Source organism: Neomonachus schauinslandi, chromosome 6, assembly GCF_002201575.2.
Source record: "Neomonachus schauinslandi chromosome 6, ASM220157v2, whole genome shotgun sequence".
NCBI classification, from domain to species: Eukaryota; Metazoa; Chordata; class Mammalia; order Carnivora; family Phocidae; genus Neomonachus; species Neomonachus schauinslandi.
In genome coordinates this window covers 129,564,525-129,585,835 of record NC_058408.1, presented here as the reverse complement: position 1 = coordinate 129,585,835, position 21,311 = coordinate 129,564,525, and the positions used below count along the sequence as shown (strand labels likewise).

Below are 21,311 nucleotides of genomic sequence, written 5' to 3'. Positions count from 1 at the left end.
AAAAAAAAATCACCAATTATATAGCATATATAATATAAATGTATTAGTAACTCAATTCAAGCCCAGAAAAAAAGTACGAGAATACAATAAACTCACTATTAAAAACAACACACAGAGGTAACCCTCTCAGGTACCCCCCCCTCTTCAGGAGCTCTGTACTATCACTCAATAAACCTTACTAAGCTCTCAAACTTTGCTGCCCACCAGAGGAAAAAAAAAATACACACAAAAGACTACAATTCACTCATAATTAAAATGCCTTATTACATGAACAGCTTTAGGAAAATAACAAATTTAGAGCTTCAAAAACTGACAATTCATTACACTATGTTGTGGATAAAACAAGAATAAACAAGAAATGCTTTTTAGGAAAGAGAATAAAGAGCAAATAAGTAAATCACATATCAGAATTTTAAATATCTCTATTTTTCCAAGAAATAAAGAGTTAGGAAGAAATACCATGGCTACACTAACAGAGAAAGATAGTTTCTATATCTAGTATTTGCCTAAAAATAACAATAGTTTGTAGACAATGAGAAATAGTACATTGCTAGAGAAATGTGAACTAAGAAGAGTAAAGTGAGTTACGTTTTATAAATATATATATAAAATTCCTTATAATCAGAGAATTCTACCAACATGTTTGGGATTCACTCGTTCATTCAACAAATATTTATTGAATACATACTATTTGCCCAAGTGCCAAATTTATGCTTAAAAAAAAAATCCTTCAATAACTGTGTAAGAAAAGGAAATGTTAAAGTGACTTATGGTCTTTGTGCTAGATCACACATTTACAGAAGGAATAAATACTATCCAAATTGAAGAAATATGTTGAAATAATATGGAAAAATAAGTTTTGCCAGTAAACATTTGGCTCTCCATCCCTCTTGGCAGTTACAGCAGTCTGTGATTAGCAAAACGGATATTCTGATCAATTTGAGCGTGCATTCAGAGATTTAGGATTGAAGCAGCACTCTACCTATAATCCCTCCTCTTGCACATCCTAGAGAAGATAAAAGCCCAAGATCCATTTGGATCTATTCTTTATGCCTTGGGCAGAGTCTGACAGGATCTGGATCACTACCAGCCTGGTTTTCAATACATGAAGAGTGAGTCTAGCTGTGTTCCTCAAGGTGCTTGCCTTACTACTATGTCTCTGGAGGCAAGAATCAGGTTTTATCATTCGTGATGTCCTGTTAAAGTAATCTGGAGCTATAAATACTGCTGTCTCATCTGTGTCAAAGTTTGTACTTTAGCATAAATACAAATATACACTAGCAGAAAGACTAATGAATTGTCTCTATAAAATACAACTGTGAATTGACTACAGTCACCTACATAACTTTATCACAGAAAAAAAAACCCACAATGAATATTTAATTTCAACTATTTAGAATAAGGCCTTTTGAGTTTTAAAGAGATGCAAAATCTCCATGCCTATCTTGTAAGCAACTATAACAAAGAAAGTTGCTTAAGCTTTATATTTTCCTACAGTAAATATGACCTATAATAAAAATTACATTGTTTCTCTAACTTCATGTAAAATTTCTATATGCAAACTTGTATAATAAACTTAATATAATCTGCAGCTATATCAAAGGGTTTTCTTTTGTTCAACATTTGTACCATTAATTTGCATAAAGGACTTTTAAAAAGTATCTGTGTAGACAGAAACAATGGGCCCAATATTTAATTACTCTTAAATTTTATAAATATTACATTTAGACTCAAATCAAATGCAAAAGTGTAAGATGGGGGTGAATAAATATTTATGTGAGAATTAAAAAGGGTAAATATAAGCCAGTGCCACTAAAAAAGTGAATGCAATTTCTTGTCAATTCAATTCTTGGTTATATTACTATAATATATGTATGTCTAGATTAAGCAAGATAAGAGCTGGGTTCAAAGAAAACCTTTACTAAGTACTTAGTAAATGTTGGATACTGTACTAGTTATGAGGTTACTAAAATTAAAAAAAGACAGTATTGCCTTTAAGGAGCTTCTAGTAGTTCCAAATTGGTTTTGTCTGTCCATATAGAGAGCAGTGGGCCCCTTCCCTTAGTATCACATTTTCAAAAGTTCAAAAGTAAACCACAGAAAACCAAAAGCTGGAATACAGGGTCTAGAAACCATGCCACACAATGAGCAACGGAAAGAACTACAGAAGTATGCAGCAGCTAATACATAAGGGGAAAAGAAGAGCTGAGACTATTATATAGAAGGAGGCAGAATTAGCATGTGCTGGTCCAGAAAGTAAAATAAGGATTAATAAGTAAGAGTCAAGGTAGGCTTCTGTATGCAAGTGCTTCCAACAGTGAGAGTTAGCAAAGACAGCAGTTGTCTTACAGAGTCACAGACTTAAATAATTAAGCAGAGTCTGGATAATTACATAGTCAAAAATACTGTGCAAATAATTTTTTCTCTTTCTTTCCTTCCTTCCTTCACTTATTCATTTATTTAAGTAATCTCTACACCCAATGTGGGCTCAAATTCACAACCCCAAGATCAAGAGCTGCACACTCTTCCAACTGAGCCAGCCAGGCACCTCAAAAAAATTTTTTTTTTTTAAGATTTTTATTTATTTGACAGAGAGAGACACAGCAAGAGAGGGAACACAAGTAGGGGGAGAGGGAGAAGCAGACTCCCCGCGGAGCAGGGAGCCCAATGCAGGGCTCAATCCCAGGACCCTGGGATCATGACCTGAGCCGAAGGCAGACGCTTAACAACTGAGCCACCCAGGCGCCCCATAATTTTCTTTATTAAAGCTAAAATTTACCTGAAAGGTCCAGGTCCCTCACATACTAATTCATATATTTTATTACCTCAAAAGAAATGAAAGTTTAATATTATTGAGCTTTCATTAAATTTCCTAAATTTCATTAAGTTTCCTAACAAAAGCCAAGTACAATATATTCACGTTGGAATTTTTCATTAGAAATTACTTTTAGGATCTAAAAGGAAAGTGATCTTACATTCCAAAAAGATTGAACAAATCACATTTACCCTAAAAAAAAAAAAAAAAGATGTAGTTGATCACTAAAAGTAACAAATAATTCTAAATGAACACATAAACTGTAAAATGAGCACCCTTTCAAAGTACAAGTTTAAATGCTGGTAAGAAATTTTATCATATTAATCAGATAACTATAAACATTAAAAATACAACTTTGGGTTCTAGAAAACTATAGGAAAGGTTTAGGATATACTGGGCTATTTGTACAAAATTTGATTCTAACTCAAAAGAAAAGCTAAAAATGGTAATGATCAGAAAAGTGATCAAATTCATAATTTCTCCCTCTCGTTAAAAAAAATTAATGTTTTGCCTACTTTTTAGAAAACTATAGAGCCCAGCAGCTGCCAATAATAAAAAAAAAAGTTAAGTCTAATTTCAGGAGAGGGGAAGGGAGGGGTTGAAATCAAGCTGTATTCTATCTACTCCAGTTGTGTATATCAAACATCATGAATAAAAATTACAGTTAAATAAGCTAGTCACTTCCCTATAGAAACTGTGAGAAAGAATACAGCCTGGAATTCCAGACTTAATTTAAAACTACAGCAAGGAGAAGAGCAACTCACTATTCATTATGGACAATTTGAATAGTGAAAACTAGAGTTAAATGGAACTACAATCACTACTTTTAATATGGCTTTTCTGACCATATCCATAATTAAAACATATATGTAAACATAAATGCAATCAAAATGTCACTTCACACAAAGATAAAAATCTAATCACAGCATTCAATTTCTCACATGTGCAAAGCTTATAAAATACTACTGGGAAGGTATTTCTCGAAAAAGATGAAAATCTCAAAATTTGTGGTGAGGGTAGACAGAAAAAAGAACACTATTATAAATATTTTAATTCCAGCTCTACCATTAATGTCTTTTTTGACTTTAAGAAGACCACTTAGTCTTCTGTGCCTTGATTTCCTTGCCTGTAAAATGGACACACTCCATCCCTGTATTAGGGTGGTGGCAGTGTGAATCAAATGTGAAAACTCTTTGAAGAATACTATACTATAAAAAGTTCGTTTCAGGTTATTACTGTATTGTCATTACTGACATTACCATCTATCAATCTTCTAGATTTTAACAAATGAAGTGAACAATGAAAAGGCACATGTGAGCTGAAGAAAAAGCAGATAAAACAAGAGAAGGCAAGGCATCCTCCCACAGACACGTGGGACTTACGTCCTGCAACTGGGCCTTGAAGACTGCACAAGATGACAACTGAAAAGACTGAATCATGACCTGAGCGATACCCTGTGGATTAGAATACAATGCACCGCCCAGGTGAGAATATAGCTGATGACTTTTTGTAAATGGAAAGAATAATTATACAAATGTTGAGTTTCAGGAGGTGTAGAACAAGTTACTTAACAGAGAGGTCTCTTTCTCATCTATAAAAGGAAGGTTTTGAACTAGATCAGTGGTTTCTGAACTCTAGTTTGTATTGTTGCTTTTTAAACCAGTCAAATCCTCTTTTAAAAAATGTACCATAAAATTTATGAAACAGATGAAACATCGTGCTGCGTGACATGAAGCAGAAGCAGGGCCCTAAAGCCCTACAGTCCTCTCTTTCTGAAGGATTCTCGAGGTGCTTCTTCCAAACTCCTGGGAGTACAGCTTAAAAACCACTGAACTAGTTGATCAAATACATTCTGGCCCCATGACTATATAACTATTATTCACAAATTCTCAAAAAGTTTAAAATAGACTCTGCAAAGTTACTGTTTTAGCACCTTCACGAAAAGCAGTAGCAAAAGAGGAATACTTTTTAATTTGTTAGATTACTAAATTCTTCATTAAATTTACAAAAAGAAATTTACTATTGCTTTCAGCTTTAGTTGAAAATATAGGCTAGTCCCCAAAATTTTATGAAAAATCACCAACAAAGGTTTTTTTTTTTTGAAGATTTTATTTATTTTTTGAAACAGAGAGAGACACAGCAAGAGAGGGAACACAAGCAGGGGGAGTGGGAGAGGGAGAAGCAGGCCTCCCGCCGAGCAGGGAGCCCGACGTAGGGCTCGATCCCAGGACCCGGGGATCATGACCTGAGCCGAAGGCAGACGCTTAACCGACTGAGCCACCCAGGCGCCCCACCAACAAAGTTTTATTAAAGCATAGGATCACCTAACTCCTTCAACACTAAATTCTCAATTTCAACTCTAGCATCTGAAACATTAGCTTTTGGAATTTAAAAAGTCTGTATTTCTATAGGAGGAAAACTCATTATTGTTCTTGTTTGAAATCCAAGTTATCCAAAATTAGATGTGTGGCAAGTAAGGACTTCCTCTTCAATTACTCACAACGTGACCAACAACCACTGGACTAAGCTGACAGGAGTTTAGATTAAACACAGAAATAATAGTTTAGACATGAGAGGCAGTACAGTGTGGTGGTTCACGTGTGCTCTCATTTCCTCCCCTGAAGAACAGAGGTAGTAAGAGTAACTACCCTCATATGTTGTGAAGTTAAATGAGTTCATGCAGGTGAAGTACTCAGAATAGTGCTTGACACATGGTAAATGCTGTGTTTGCTATTATCACTTTATTTTTTTTTTAAGATTTTATTTATTTGACAGAGAGAGAGAGAGCAGGCTTTTCCCTCTCCAGGAGAGGGAAAAGCAGGCTTCCCCCTGAGCAGAGAACCCAACACAGGGCTCTATCCCAGGACCCTGGGATCATGACCTGAGCCGAAGGCAGACACTTAACCATGTGAGCCACCCAGCACCCCTTACTTTAACTAGTAATCCCCACACTAGGCCAAGACAAAATTTTTCACTGGCTCAAACCAAAAAAAAAGTACTCAATTTATTCAAATAAGCTAGTTTTGTTAAAATTTTAAGTTCCAAAATATTTTCTTTATTTTTCATGGTGTTAAAATATTCTCTCCTTTAAAATGATGGTGACAAGTAAACAGCACTTTAAAATATCCTTCTGAAAATAAAATATCCTCTGGACAAAAAGAAAAAATTTTTTAAATGTTATTCCATTGTCATGGTCCCCAGTGGTTTTTGTTTCTTCTATCTTTTTTCACAGGTCCGTAAAAGTTTGGGAACCACTTTTTAATCACATAAAACCACATTAAAATGATAATGGAAAACAGTCATTAACATATAATCTATGTCTCTTCTTCCTTTGACATATGTAACTACAAATTGAGCTCGCTTCTCTCTGCTTCCAAACTGAGTGCAAACTTAATTAAAAGAAAAATGATTCCTAGTATAAATGACCTTGTAGAGTCATATGAGATAATTCTAGAAAAATCTGCTTAAAATACTATCTTGTCTAGTTTTATAAAGAATTCACCCATCTTAATAGGCCCAGCCTTATCATAACCTAGAATCAAGTTTATACAGGCAGTATTTTTTAACTGCTGGATTCTGAATCAAAAAGAAAAAAAACAACATACTTAATATTCAAAATCTGGTTTTAAGGTACTTACGTTGTTGAGTTAATAGTAATAAACATGAGATCTCCATTTAACATTACCATTTACCACTGTTCTTTTAACTTCCAACTATATAAAAATAATGGTCTTTTAAATAGGCATTCTTGTCATATGCACAAAGCCGATACACTCATCCTCTGTATTTTGTCATAAAGTCTTCTACCAAACACTGACTACTTAAAAATATAAGCTTCCATATGATTATATAATAAGAATACAGTGGATTATACATTAACATACTTGTTCATTTCATCTGGAGTCAGCTTTCCAAACCTTCCACTTAATTTCATATTAGCAACTTAAATGTCACCATTAGTGTGATTTTAGTTTTATATAAAGAATGCCCTGGGAACCTTTGTATGAGCAGAAGTCAACATCATATAGTAAGTACAGCAGGAGTTTGCCCTTTCAACCATGGTTTACTGAGCTGTGAGAATAATGCTGCTTTCTGTTTTTAGTAGCATTAAGCTGCTGCTGTTACCTGAGCATGCTGGTTTTGTGCAAGCTCCTCTTTCCTGCGTTTCATGAGCTCTTTTCTCAGCTCTCTGGGTGCTTTCTCCACTTCATTTATAACCTACAGTGTATAAGCATGCAGGAGGTGGGGAAATAATACTTTCTCCACAGCAAGCATTTATGTGAGCAGACACACTACAAGTCAAAGATTAGAGCTGTTAAAAAGTTCCTTTCAACATGCAATAGCGTAGGTGTTAGTTCGGTGAAAAAGAATGAAAGGACAGAACATGCTTAATCTCAGTGCAGAAAGGGACATCACACCATATAAAGGTTAATCAGATGCTTAATTATCCCTACATATTATTCTCTCTTAAAGATCCAAAGCAATCAGTAAAGGATTACTAGCAGCACTGATTATGAACTAAAGATGATAAATTCAACTGACCTTCTTGAAAGATCATAAAACTATAAACATATCTATTGACATTGTTTGAAACGCTGAAAATAAGGAAAGTTAATGCCATTTATAAAAGTGCAAAATTTCATAATTGGCTTGATAAGACCAAAGAAATAACTCTACATTCATTTAATGAGACCAAAAAAAAAACAAAAGGAGAAATAAATGGATACTATGTTTTCTCATAAAACACACCATTTTATACATGGTGTGATAAAAATGAATACATTTGATGATTTTGTGTTGGATCAGAACAACACTCTCCTTTGCTGACAATTTAAGCCAAACTTAATTGTCAATGTCAGTATTATAAGCACTCACAAAGTAACAGTTCAGTATGCTAGGATTTATTACACCAGATAAAGTATATAAGATGAAGTATAATTTAAAGCTCCTTCTTTTAATCATTTCAAAATCCTAGATATGTATTCCACCTAAGCAGATCTGTAGTCCAACTATGAAAAACAATCATGTGTTTACAAGTAGAAGCACCAAAAGCAATCAGATTCCAAATCACCACATGCTACTGATGGTCTGTGAAAGAGACTGATTTTGATTGAAGAGTGTATTTAAAATTCCCCATCAGTAATCCCTCATGAAACCAAATCACCATTAAAAGGAAGAGATTCCCCAAATGCAAGAAATTTAGCGATAAAGAAGGAAATACATTAATATAATTATTTAAAATATGCATATCACGATTCAAACATGTTCACCAGCTAAAAATCTCCAAACCCAAAACGGTAAAAATAACTACAGACTTTTATATATTTAGGATTAAATCATATATTTACCTATAAATTTTTAAAAATTTAATCTGATATTAAAAAATAACCTCTCAGTAAAAACTATCCATAGTTTCAAGAAAACGGACATGGAGCCTCAGTCAAGTCATACATCATGGTATACAGAGCAACCCTACATAAAATATTCAACAGTAAGAAAACGAATTTTTAGAAATGGTAGCTACATCAAATAAAATTATATACCATTTCATTATTTACCTAAAAAAAACTATAGAATGCATTGTATTTATTAATGTTAGATCCTATGCTTTTAAAGTAGATCCTCAAGTTCAGCAATATCATTTCAGTTTTAAGCATAATTAAATGTTAAAGCCAACACGAACCTGGGTATTTTAGATGTACAACAAAAGTGAAAATGCATTTGTAGGTTTGGTTGAGATTTTTATTCCAATTCTAGTAGAACTAATCATACTTATTGTCCCTGGGGTCTTTTGTATCATGAAAAGGTAAATTCTTCCCCCACACCTTTAGTGTATTAGTATAAATCATAAAATCATACTTGCTAATATGTATAAAACTTTTATTTTAATTTGGGGGAGAAAAAGACATTAATACAATATACAAATCCTTTCTGAATCAATGACAATCTTTCACAGTAAATAACAGCACAGATTCTATAACAAAATGGAACAGTTTCAGGAAAAATTTAAAAATTCATTGTAAAGAAACCACTTCACACAGATATTTTCCACGTGATTCTTTAAGTATCTCTCAATTTGATGAATTTATAGATACAATTTCAAATTTCAGGGTACTCAGCTTTTATTTTGGCACAATGTTCAAGAAAGGCAATCAAGCTAACCAAGAAAAAAAATTTAAGTATGAATTAAATATTACAAATAAATAATAAGATGAATTATTGTTGCCACCTGCAAACACAACATAGTTAAGTTTTCTTCAAAGAAGCAATTTCTACAGAGGCCTTAACTATTGCATTAATAAAGGAAAAATGGTAGACTGGAAGGAAAATGAATTAGACTTAATTTGAAGACTTGGTTCAAGGTTTAGCTGGACATTTAATGGTAGTTTGTGAACTTGAACAGACCATTAAAAACCTCTTCTATTGCAGTCTTCTTGACAGTAAAATGGGATAACACCTGACCTTACTACTACCCTACATAACTGCTGGGAAGACCGAAATAAAGAATAAATGAGCACTATTTAACTCTCAAGTATTATTCCTAATTCTGTAGTTTTAAGTGTACATTAAAAAAACAGCTGTCGTAATTAAAAGCAGTAGTTACACTTACCTCCTTCTTTCGATTCTTTAACATATTCTGGAATTTGGACAACTCTTTCTCTTGTTCTCCTTTAATGCGTTTGGCTTCATCTCGTAAGCGATTTGTGTGTTCTTGTTCTAGACGTTCAATAGTCTGTTTCTGCTGTTTTTCTAGATTCTCAATTTCTTGATCATATTGTCGCTTTTTGCTCTGTAAAACAATGTTGCTCAATATCATTTAACTTTTCTATCATTCATATTAACTCATTATAATGATGATGTTTACTAAGAGTACATAACCAGCATTTAAATTTAGTGATGTGACACACAACATTTGCAATACTGAAAAAGTTGAATGCACTAAAATACATTATGGAATTTTTTTAAAGGTGAGCATTTTGGGGCGCCTGGGTAGCTCAGTCGGTTAAGCATCTGCCTTCAGCTCAGATTATGATTCCAGGGTCCTGGGATTAATCCATGCATCGGGGGGGGGGGTCCCTGCTCAGCAGGGAGTCTGCTTCTCCCTCTCCCTCTGCCCCTTCCCCCACTCATGCATTCTCTCTCTCTTGCTCTTGCTCTCTCTCTCTCAAATAAATAAAATCTTTAAAAAATAAGCATTTCATTTTTTTCTAACACAGAAAATACTTCTATTATACAAGGAGTAGAATGTTCAAAATTTTTAAACCATCGAGACAATATCCATTGCTATGAAGTACTAAAGTTAGAAAAATTTCAGTATTTATCCAATAAATGTTTGATAAATCAAAGGTCTTATCCAAAGTCTACTTTAATAATGTACCATTATTTATCATATTCAGATTTACTCTTCCTCATTAAGATTCTTCTTTTTTAAATTAAAGATTTTATTTATTTGCAAGAGAGAGACAGAGAGACAGAGTGAGCAAGAGCACAAGCGGGGGAGGCAGACAGAGAGGGAGAAGCAGACTCCCCACTGAGCAGGGAGCCCAGCACGGGGCTCAATCCCAAGACCCTGAGATCATGACCTGAACTGAAGGCAGACACTTAACCAATGGAGCTACCCAGGTGCCCTACCGCCTCACATTAAGATTCTTAAACATCCTATTTCACTGAGACAAATCTTTTGAAATTATAAATCTGCTCTTTCAACAAAAGATTCCTACTTAATACTTGAGTATAATTTTGGATATAGGTAAAGCTAAATATTTATAAAGGTATTTTAAAAACATAAGTAAAGGGGCACCTGGGAGGCTCAGTTGTTTAATCATCCGATTCTTGATTTTGGCACAGGTCACAATCTCAGGGTTGTGAGATTAAGCTCCACATCGGGCTCTGTGCTAGGCATGAAGCCTGCTTAAGATTCTCTCTCCCTCTCCCCCTACCCCTCCCTTCAGCTCTAAAAACTAAAAATAAAAAATAAAAAAGTAAAAAGCAAAACATTTCAGAAAATATTTGGGGGGAAAAGAGATGCAATTTTTATAAGGTTCCTGAAAATAGAATGTTGAGTACTATAAAATCAGTCAATGTGAACAAAAGTTCAGTATTTTCTTAAGAATTCTCAGTTATGGGGGCGCCTGGGTGGTTCAGTCATTAAGTGTCTGCCTTTGGCTCAGGTCATGATCCCAGGGTCCTGGGATCGAGCCCCACATGGGGCTCCCTGCTCCGCGGAAAGCCTACTTCTCCCTCTCCCACTCCCCCTGCTGGTGTTCCCTCTCTCACAGTGTCTCTCTTTGTCAAATAAATAAATAAAATCTTCAAAAAAAAAAAAGGAATTCTCAGTTATGATCCAACAAATGTAATCAACAATGCCACACTTCACAGAAAACAATCTTTGTAATTATAAGAACAGCAAAAGAACTATAGTCAAAACATGAATACTATAACATCTGAAATGATCTTTTTTCTAACCTTCATTAAGCTAGATGTTTCAATAAATTACTGAAATTTTATAACACGTTACTTATTCCTTTTCCAACTCTGGACCCAAGGTAAAAATTGAAAGACTCTATGACAAGTACCCTTGGCTAGTCAGCACCAATTTCTCTAGCAGCTGTGAATAGGGATGTGGAAGCTTAACTGTAGGAGCCAGAGAAGCAAGCATGTTTTGAACAAGCCCCAAGTAGTTCTAATATTCAGACAGGCTTGAAGACAACTATTCTAGACTGCCTTAAAATCCTGGATCCTAAATATGAGAGGTCAAATTGTAACACTGAAAAATTATCCAGAAATAGGCACACCTAAGAACTTTACAGACCATCTACTGGCTTCATGATCCAGGTTTTCATGATAAATTTTAATCAAAGAAAACTGGAAGACACCCATCACACTGTAAGTCAGTGACAGGAAGACTGAGATAGAAGATCCTTTCATGCAAAAGGAAAAAAGACATACTAGAACACCAAAGAGATAAAGGCCAGAAATACTAACAAAGCCAGAGAAAATCTCGTAATCAAAGAACAAGTTCTAAAGGTGGGGTTTTTTTTAAAGCACTAAATTTCAGTATTAACAAAATGGTACAAAATCTAAGACTTTACCATCATTTCTTGCTCAAAGCGCCGGAAAATTTGTTCTCGCTGTTGTTGCAGCTTGCTATTGAGCTGTTGTTGGGCTCTTTGCTCTTCTTTTTGAAGGAATCTTAACTCCCGAAGCTCCTGACGTCTGATAAAATTTAACAGCAATAATAGGGGAAGACAGCAAAAATTACACCTTTGAAGTAATGCTTTTTAAGAAAAAAAAAAAAACTTTAACAATAACAGTATTTTCAAATGATAAAGTAATAAAAATAATCCAAAATTAGCCAAGACTTTAGTCTTGTTTCTCTATTCTTCATACTTTGCAGAGACTGAAAGGAAGTCACAAAACCAGTTTTAATTATGTTCTCTACTCACCTAAGAAACCTCAACTCTTCAGTTTTGGAATCACTATCTGTAACTATCTTTGACGTTGTTACACTCACTTCTACACCATCAACAACAAATTTGCGTGTTTTCTTCAATGTCTTCTTTTGTCTTCTTGTTTCCTGAGTGAGATTTTATTTTAGTTAGGCTTTATAAGGAAAATACTGGAGACAGAAAACATTTTCTTCTTAACAAAACACAACACAGAACACAGAACTGTGCATGTATAATTTTTATGTTACCGCATCATAATTAGGCACAAGTGGTAAACCATTCACATAAATGTCTAATTAGTATAACTTTTACATGTTAATCATTTTTCTTCCTCTTTTGACCTTAAGTTCTCAGATACCTCTGCTTTTCAGTTTTAGAACCACTGACAAAACACTTAAAAATAAATGCCTGGGGCTCATCCCTTAAAGAATCTAAATTAATAGGGTGGCTGAGAATTTGCATTCTAGAAAGACTCCCGAGGTAATTTTTACACACTACCAGGACTGGGAATCAAAATCCATTTCATCAGCAACAATAATATCAACAGCCCTCCTCCATCTCAGAAAGAGAGGTGGACTTGTGATTTTAGAGTTATTAGAAAGATAACACTTCTACTGCTTGATAGCTATTGCCTACCATTCTCTATCAAGACCAAATTCCATTCCTCAGCTGGTATCCAAATGCTTTTTAAATCCAAATAGAAATAACAGAAATATAACATGCCCAAAAATACAGCTGGAATACCTAAGTATTGAGAATAATTACTTGGTTTTGATATGGGGGGAAGGGTCTGAAAGCAGAGGGAGCAAAAGTGGAATATGAAAATACTAAATTCAAAATGCATTAGGATTTTAGTTTGTCTCTGGCACTTTCCAATCACCTTCCTGCAACCTCTTAGTGTTCGACTCTCCAGGCTGCCAGTATACTCATGCTTCTCTTCCTAAGTCCTGGACTATGGCACCCTATCTAGCCAGGCTTCCCCTAAAATCTAAGGTGCGCATGCCACCCTGTAAATCCAAACTTTCTATTTCTTCAGTTCCTACTCAAGTATCTACAATTAATATCACCTTAATCCTCAAAAAAAGTATTTGGATTTTTTTAAAAGGCTATTAAGTCAGTTCAAATTAACGGAATTTAACTGAAGACAATCTAGGCAGTATGTGTAATAATTTGGTACAGACAGGCAGACTCATCAGTCATGCCCTGGAGTCTTGTTCCTAAGGTCAGTTTCCTAAGTTGTTCCTGCTTTGTACAGTCTTCTCTTCTGCTATCAACCCAGAGTATCTAAGTAGTCTGTGGCTCACCTGTATCAGAATTCCATGGGATCTTCTGTTACAAATATTGATTCTTGGGCCCTACCCCAGACCTCAACATAGCTCTCCCTGAAACTCCTTTTCAAAATAATTTATTCATGCTGAGTATACTTGACATATAATAAATAGTATATTAGTTTCAGGTGTACAACGTAAAGCTTCAACATTTGCATGGGTTGGTAAATGATCACCATTAGCACCATTAAGTCTCGTTTATACCCCTGATCATGTAGACCCCTGGTAACTCTTCAGTACATTCAGGTTTGAGAATGGCTCTAAAGGCTCCAACTGTTCTGTGTTCTAGTTTTTGATTTTTTGTTTGTTCTCCCACAGTGGTTCTCACGGCAGTATTAACTACGGCTGAGGAGGCAACAATGTATGGGCCACTGGTAAATCAAGGACCATTTATACTCTAAATGTGCTTAAAAAGAGATCATTCTTTCAATTCCTCAATTCTTTTATATATTATGGATTCTTCCTAAAATATATCTAAATATGTGCAATAAGAGAACGCAAACAAAGTAACTTCCACTGTTTACATCAAGTTGGCAAAAATAGATAGGTATTGCCAAAAAATTGAAAGATTATATCCAGCACCTCTCTCCTTGATTCTTTATAGTTGATTGCCTTCATAGGCCTTAAGAATTTTATAGGGTTAGTACTACACTGATTTAGTGCTGTTTTATTTTCAAAATATCTGTTTCACATATACTGTAAATTGCCAAAACGATGAAAAACGCAAACAAGGACCCACATATACTTACTTGCAAAGATATTGATCCACTGTCTTTAGTTTTGCTTAAGAAGCTAGAAATGGATAAATTCAAGTCAATGCTGCTATTATCAGCAGTGGAACCAGTGCCTGAATCAGTATCATTTTCCTTTTGATTCTCGGATTCTGGAAGCAGCATGGTTTCAGTTCTTGATAAAACACCTATTTCCCCTTTATTTTCTGCATCTTCAGAGTTGATATTAATACTGGGTATTGGAACAGGCTGAGGTTCACTGGGCTGTGAAGAGGGAGTCACTTGAGGTTCTGTTTTAATTGGCACTTCACATGGGATTGCTTTTTGCTCTGTATCTATCTGAGCAGTGGCTTCTTGAGCATCCCGAGTTTCACTTCCTAAAGCCTTCTGGTCAGGATGAGTTACTACACGTCTAACCTCTCTTTCTTCATTGCTACTGGACTCAGTAATTTCCTCACCTTCATTTGTCCCAGATTCCTCATTGGTCTTCACTATGTTCTCCAAACTGTTGATTAATTGTTCCTCATCTTTACCCTCCACGGATTTCTGATCTATCTCATTAGTTTCTACTACGTCTTTAATAGGAACTTCCTCAGTACCACCAGCCTCAGGACCCTCTGTGGGCTTACTTACTAATTTCTGGTCTACTTCAACCACTTCTTTCCCATCATTACTCTGAGCATCCTCAGCATTGTTTTCAACTGCCTTCTGAGCAACATCTCCTGCCTCATCTGTTCCTATCAAATGGCTTGCATCACTGATCACATCTTCTAGAATTTTGTCATCTTTTCCCAATTTCTCTTGGGTGTCTTCCTTTGTAAGCGCAACTTCATTTTCAACTGGCTGAATGTCTGCCTCTTTTTCTCCAGTCTCTTGAGAAACTAAATCCACTGTTTGAAGAGTGTCTTTAATTTCTTCAGATTTCATAATCTTATTTTCAAATATCTGTTTATTTTCCTGATCCCCTTCTTCCGCAGGTTTCAGAATCTGTTCAGTATCTGTTTCTAAAGTCATCATTATGTTATTCTCTTTTCCTTCACTGACTGAATTAATGTCCACTGTTTCTTGGTCTTCTGTGTCAGGCAAATTTTCAAGCTTGGGTCTCTTCTCCTCTCTCCCATTTTCCTCAATTACTGTTGTTCTATTATGAAGTTCAGCCATAGCTTCTAAGTGAACATCATTAATATGTTCATTAATACCCTCTGCAGCTTTTTCAGGTTCATCAGTGATGAGTTTTTCATTAAGAACTTTGCTGTTAAATTTATCTTCAGAAGCATTACGTTCTGTTTTTTCTGAGACAGATTCCAAAATACAAGCATTCTGTGAAAGTTTATCTTCTTCAGAGCTGGCAATACTGAGGTCAGACGAGGCACGCTTACTTGCAGGTATTGGCTAAAAAAGATTTTATACAATTTTAGTGTTAAAACATAACTTCAAGATGGGGATCAAAACAATATATATGTTGTATCTAGATAAATATATGATTTAAATAATATATAATGATTTAGTATCTTAATTAAAATTTGATGAGGTTAAAAAAATAAAGAACTGACAAATCTTCAAATAAATACGACAAAAATGGACAGCAAAGGGCAAACTTGTTAATCTTCACCCTTAAAATTAAAGATTTTATACTGCTACCTCCCAATTAATCTTTAGACACAGGTGCAATTCCACCTCAAAATCTGACTCTAAATATTACCTAAATAAATTTCCTTTCTAAATACTGACCAAAGAATTTTCTGTTTCTTCATCATCATCTTCCTCTTTGCCATCTTCAACTTCTTCTGTTACTTCAGCCTTTGCCTCTGCAATCAGCTCTCGAATTGGTTTGTTGGAATCAACCGTAACAAAGGGATGCTGTTTGATCATTAAGAGCATACTTAATATCAGCTGAAATGCTTGCTTATAAAATTTCAAACACATAATACACATGTCATTATGTGGTAAAAATATAAACATGTGGGTAACAAAAATATAAACAACTTCAAATAATGTTACATCTGGGCAAGGAAGGAGGAGAAGGGGACTGAGCAGGAATAGGGCTGCCTGCAACTATGTACTTTTTAAGAATCTGAAGGAAATATGTCAAAAATGGTAACACATTTCTGGGTAGTAGGTATATGTACTTTTCTGTATGTTCGAAATTTCATAATCTAAATTAAATTTTAAAGCAAGTTTCAAATTGACAGTTTTAGTTCTTAAAAAGTAACAACAATATATATAAATCCTGGATAAAGCCTCAATAAAAGAATTATACAAAGCTTTAGAGTTCTGTTAAAAGTGTCTGCAAATAAGGGCACCTGGGTGGCTCAGTCGGTTAAGCATCTGCCTTCAGCTCAGGTCATGATCCCAGGGTCCTGAGATCGAGTCCTGCATCGGGCTCCCTGCTGAGCAGGGGGGCCTGCTTCTCCCTCTCCCTCTCCCCCCTGCTCATGCTCTCTCTCTCTCAAATAAATAAAATCTTTAAAAAAACAAAAAAGTGTCTGCAAATAACTGTTTTGACAAGGTTCTAATATTCTTAAGAGTAAGAAGCCATTTTATTCATTTTTGTACACTCAGCAGCCCTGTCACAGACTAAGATCTTCTAAAGGGGGGGGGTAATAAAATAATAAGAGAAAGTGTGTTCTAGGGATGTACCTCTTGCAGAGAGCAAGGCAATTTTTTCTGCTTTCTTCTCCTGTGATAAACAAATCAACCTAAAATACTACAATGAAGGAGTTACAAAGTAACTCAATCTAACAGGTAACTGCCTCAAGATTTGTCATTCTGTTTGTCTACCTGTAATATTATTTAACAAATTTCTCTTTCAGATATTACAAATAGGTCCTGCTATAAAACAAAATTATCCAATCACTTTAACACCATTTTTCAAAAAAAAGTCAGCAGTATTTACTGAATATTTATCCTCACTGTAAGAGATATAAAAAAAAATGAATTAGCTCATGACCCCTGCCCCCAAGGGGCTTGCTATCTAGTAACTGGAGAGACAAACTGGAAATAACTAAGTGGAAATAACTAACAGAATAAAAAGAATACAATTAAACTGAATCAAAAAAGCACAAAAGGAATGCCTTACAAGCTAAATGCCTTTTGGTAATGGCAGCATGTATGTTTGTAAAGCAAATGTTTACTACTACAATATATTCTGAGTTTCCACAGGGAAACTCAAGTGAAAAGAGAATACACTGAAATTGTATTCTTCTTAATGAGATGTTAAAACAATTACATGGTCACTGTCGTCATATTACTCTTCTCTTACCTGCAGTAGCTGAGATGTACTCCACCTGGAATCCACATTCTTTTCCAAGCATTTCTTTAGAAAGTCCTTAAAATTTGAAGACCTTCAAAATAAAATTTTAACAATGACATTTCTATTTTATTTCCTGTTATTAAAAATCAAACAAAACTCTGATAAGTTATATTGTGTTTTATTATGTATGTTAATACTATTCAACATAAGAAAACTAGTTAATGAGACTACTAAGATTTCATAATAAGATGAATATTAAGATATCATCTGTAAACACAAAATTAAATATATATGTATGTAGAGTCATAGTTTTAGACATTGAGAGACATAGTCATATATTCACAAGTATGCGAAAACTCACAGAAACTCTTCTATTAAATTCCACAAATATAAATCAATCACATATATACCTCACTTTCTTACAGTACAGAAAATACTGTATTATATACAGTTGTTTCATGTAGACCTCAAATCACTGATACTTTCAAATTTATGGGAAAAGTTAGTTATAAGAGATTGTATGGTCCATAAGTCTTAAAAAAAAATTACCAAAAATCAGTTTTCTACTCATACAGTCTTTGTACCATGTAACTAAATTTAAATACCCTTGAAAAGCTGGGAGAATAAAACATCAAGTTTTGCTTCGTAAAAGGCTTCATTTAGAATATTTTACCATTTTGATGGCTGTGCTAATGTAGGGGGCTCTGATTTTGCTATTTTTAGCAGCACTCGCATTGGATTTAATTCATGATGAGGTGGTTCTATCTCAGCCATTTCTATTAAAGTGATACCCAGGGACCAAACATCAGCTTTGTAGTCATAGGGTCTGTCCTTAGATGTTTCACACATGACTACTTCAGGAGCCATCCTATGAAGACAAAGAATTAAAAGTTAAGATGTTTAACTTAAGAATAACGATTGCAAGCCACATCAAAGACAGTATAATCAATTATGTGGACAAAATTAATGCGTAATAGGTGATAAGAGTTTCTGACATAATACTATAAATCCATAAAAAGCTGAATACATACCAATATGGTGTGCCAATAAAGGAATCTCTTCTTTGAATTGTCCTTGTGTTTTTAGCTGATACTCCGAAATCCGCTTGAAATAAGCAATCATACAAAAGTATTAATAGTTTTTTAGCAAAGTTCACTGTATTTAACATAGGGAAAAGCATTTCAAGTCTTTAACAAGGCCACTCTTATTAAAGCGTAAACAAAACAGAAAGAGTAACTTCTCTACCATCCTAATTTTGAACACACTCTTTCTACCACAACCCCCCCTCCAAAAAAACTGCCAAAGAAAATATCCTATCATTGATACACTTAATACTACCATCTTTATACATATTCAGATCATGAATTCTTCAGAATTGATAAAAAAAAAAAAATAGTAACTTTAAAACAGACCAGTCTACCCACTTCAAAACAAATGCCAACTAGTGGTACATGCTGTAATTAAATTGATAGACATAAACATTTTTTTCTATAGTGTGAAAAGCAGAAATTACAAAGTAGCCTTTATGACAGCATATGTCTTGCTAATTTCTTCATAAAATTATATTACAAAGACAAAAACCATATTTTCTGATTTAAATTATAGAGAACAACAACATTATAGCTTTATCAGTTGTCAACCCCACCTTTTCAGCTTAGAGCTTAGAGAACAATTAATAGCAACACAAATTTGCTCTTGCTGCATAATTACCTCATACCATTTATACATAACTTTTAGGTTTCACGTTTGACATGCCGTAATTCTCAAAATGAATAAATATCAAAAATCCAATATTTGGTGCTCAAACCGCAAGAAGTGGCACAGAATATATACTCAATAAATGGTAGCTACTATTAGTAGCCATATCTATAATTTTAACCTTTGTGCTCTTCTGTTGGTAGAACTCTTAAAGCTCATAAAATCCTGACTGTATTCTAATTACTTGTGTCTATTATATGGTGGGGGTTTTTTTTTGGACCACATAATTCTCCCACTTAAAAGATAGTGGTAGCTACCTATTGCCTGTGGAATGAATTTTAAGCTTCCTAATGTGGTGTACAAAGTCCTTTATTACATATTTCAGTAATGTTTTATAATGAAATTCATAAATGAGTAAGCAAATAAAACATACTAAACTTGGAAGATATATTTGTGGAAGATACAGTGTAAATAGATTTATTCAGGACTCTTCACCACTATCCATCCCCACCAACCCCCAACCTCCTCAACTTAAAAGTTTCTCATGTTTTGGGGAGGAAGGACTTGAAACAATTTAAATTCCTGCCAGAAGAGGTTCCGTACTCAGGTAAATTCAGCTCAGTACTTATTCTAGTGTTTTTCTAGAGCCTATTAATACTCTTTTGAACTCTCTCCCCTCAGAATATGACTGGGGAAGAGAGGTCCAGAAACAGGCCTAAACAACAACTGTCCCTTGTCTACATTCTTATCTCTCTAAGCACCCGAAGTAAACTAAAGATGGACAAAAAGGCACCTTAATTGCTGTGCAAAGGGGAAAATTAAGGTTGCTATGTGCTTTGTAGTTCTACATATAATGATGCAGCATGTATATGTTGGTCTGTTTAAATAGCATTTTACACATTTATTTCCATTTGCAACAATATGACCTGATAAAATCATCATAAAAATTTTGTTACTGTAGTATATTAAATAGTTCTTGAGGATAGTATGGTTCTTTACAGCTGTGTACATGTAACAGGGTATCACAGAAATAGAAGGTTCTCTAAGTATTTACAAATTAATAAAACAAAAATTGCAACTGTCAACCAAGTCAAGACTATTTTGGCATTCCTAAATCTTCAATAATTTACTTACTTTTAAAGGTATGCACTATTTTACACAAAAGTATGTTCCTATATTGAAGATTCTAAATACATTTACAGAAAAATGTGCACCAGAATGGATCAAAATGATAATGTACTATTTTTAAATGAGCTACCAGAGTTTAAAAAATGATATAAAACATAAAAGAGTAACATACATCAGAATTACAAAACTCAATTATGAGGTAACAGAACTCAAGAAAAATTAGAAAAAATCATTTTAGAAAAAAAGACTAAACTAGGAGAAATGCAAGAGCAAATAAACAACAAATTCACACCCATTACCACTTTACATTCATTAGGATGGCTATCATCAAAAATACAGAAAATGACAAGTGTTGACAAGGATGTGGAGAAATTGGAACCCTTGTGCATTACTGTTGGGAATGTAAAATGGTACAACTACTATGGAAAATGGTAGTTCCTCAAAAAATTAAATACAGAATTACCACATGATCCAGCAATTCCATTTCCAGAACACCCAAAAGAATTGAAAGCAGGGAGTCAAACAGGTATTTGTACACCCATGTTCATAGCAGCATTATTCACAAGAGCCAAAAGGTAGAAGGTAAAGTGTCTGTCAATGGATGAATGGATAAACAAAATGTGGTACATGTAAGTAACAGAACATTGTTCAGCCTTTAAAAGAGGCTGTTCATGTCTTTAAAGCTACATAAATATATGGTTGAACCTTGAAGACATTATGCTAAGTAAAATAAGCCAGTCATAAAAAGACAAATATTGTATGATTCCACTTACATGAGGTACCTAGAGTAGTCAAATTCATAGAGACAGAAAGTAGAATGGTAGTTGCCTGGAGCTGGGGGGAGGGAGGAATTGGGAGTTAGTGTTTAATGGGTACAGAGTGTCAATTGGGAAAGATGAAAAAAGTTCT

At 34.4% G+C, this 21,311-nt stretch overlaps 1 protein-coding gene across 2 annotated transcripts in view; it reads right to left on the bottom strand.

Moving 5' to 3' along the window:
- The window catches only part of SLK (STE20 like kinase), a 58,952-nt gene that overhangs the window by 10,999 nt on the left and 26,642 nt on the right, over nt 1–21,311 (bottom strand). Inside the window, exons 5-13 of one of the 2 annotated variants that reach the window (XM_021700224.1) lie at nt 18,608–18,680; nt 18,250–18,444; nt 17,586–17,667; nt 16,055–16,183; nt 14,342–15,715; nt 12,262–12,392; nt 11,908–12,031; nt 9,426–9,605; nt 6,941–7,033 (exon numbers count right to left, since the gene is read on the bottom strand). In XM_021700224.1, the coding sequence (XP_021555899.1) occupies nt 6,941–7,033; nt 9,426–9,605; nt 11,908–12,031; nt 12,262–12,392; nt 14,342–15,715; nt 16,055–16,183; nt 17,586–17,667; nt 18,250–18,444; nt 18,608–18,680 (2,381 nt within the window). The remainder of the gene's footprint in view (nt 1–6,940; nt 7,034–9,425; nt 9,606–11,907; nt 12,032–12,261; nt 12,393–14,341; nt 15,716–16,054; nt 16,184–17,585; nt 17,668–18,249; nt 18,445–18,607; nt 18,681–21,311) is intronic. The other variant, XM_021700225.1, reaches the window with a different exon arrangement.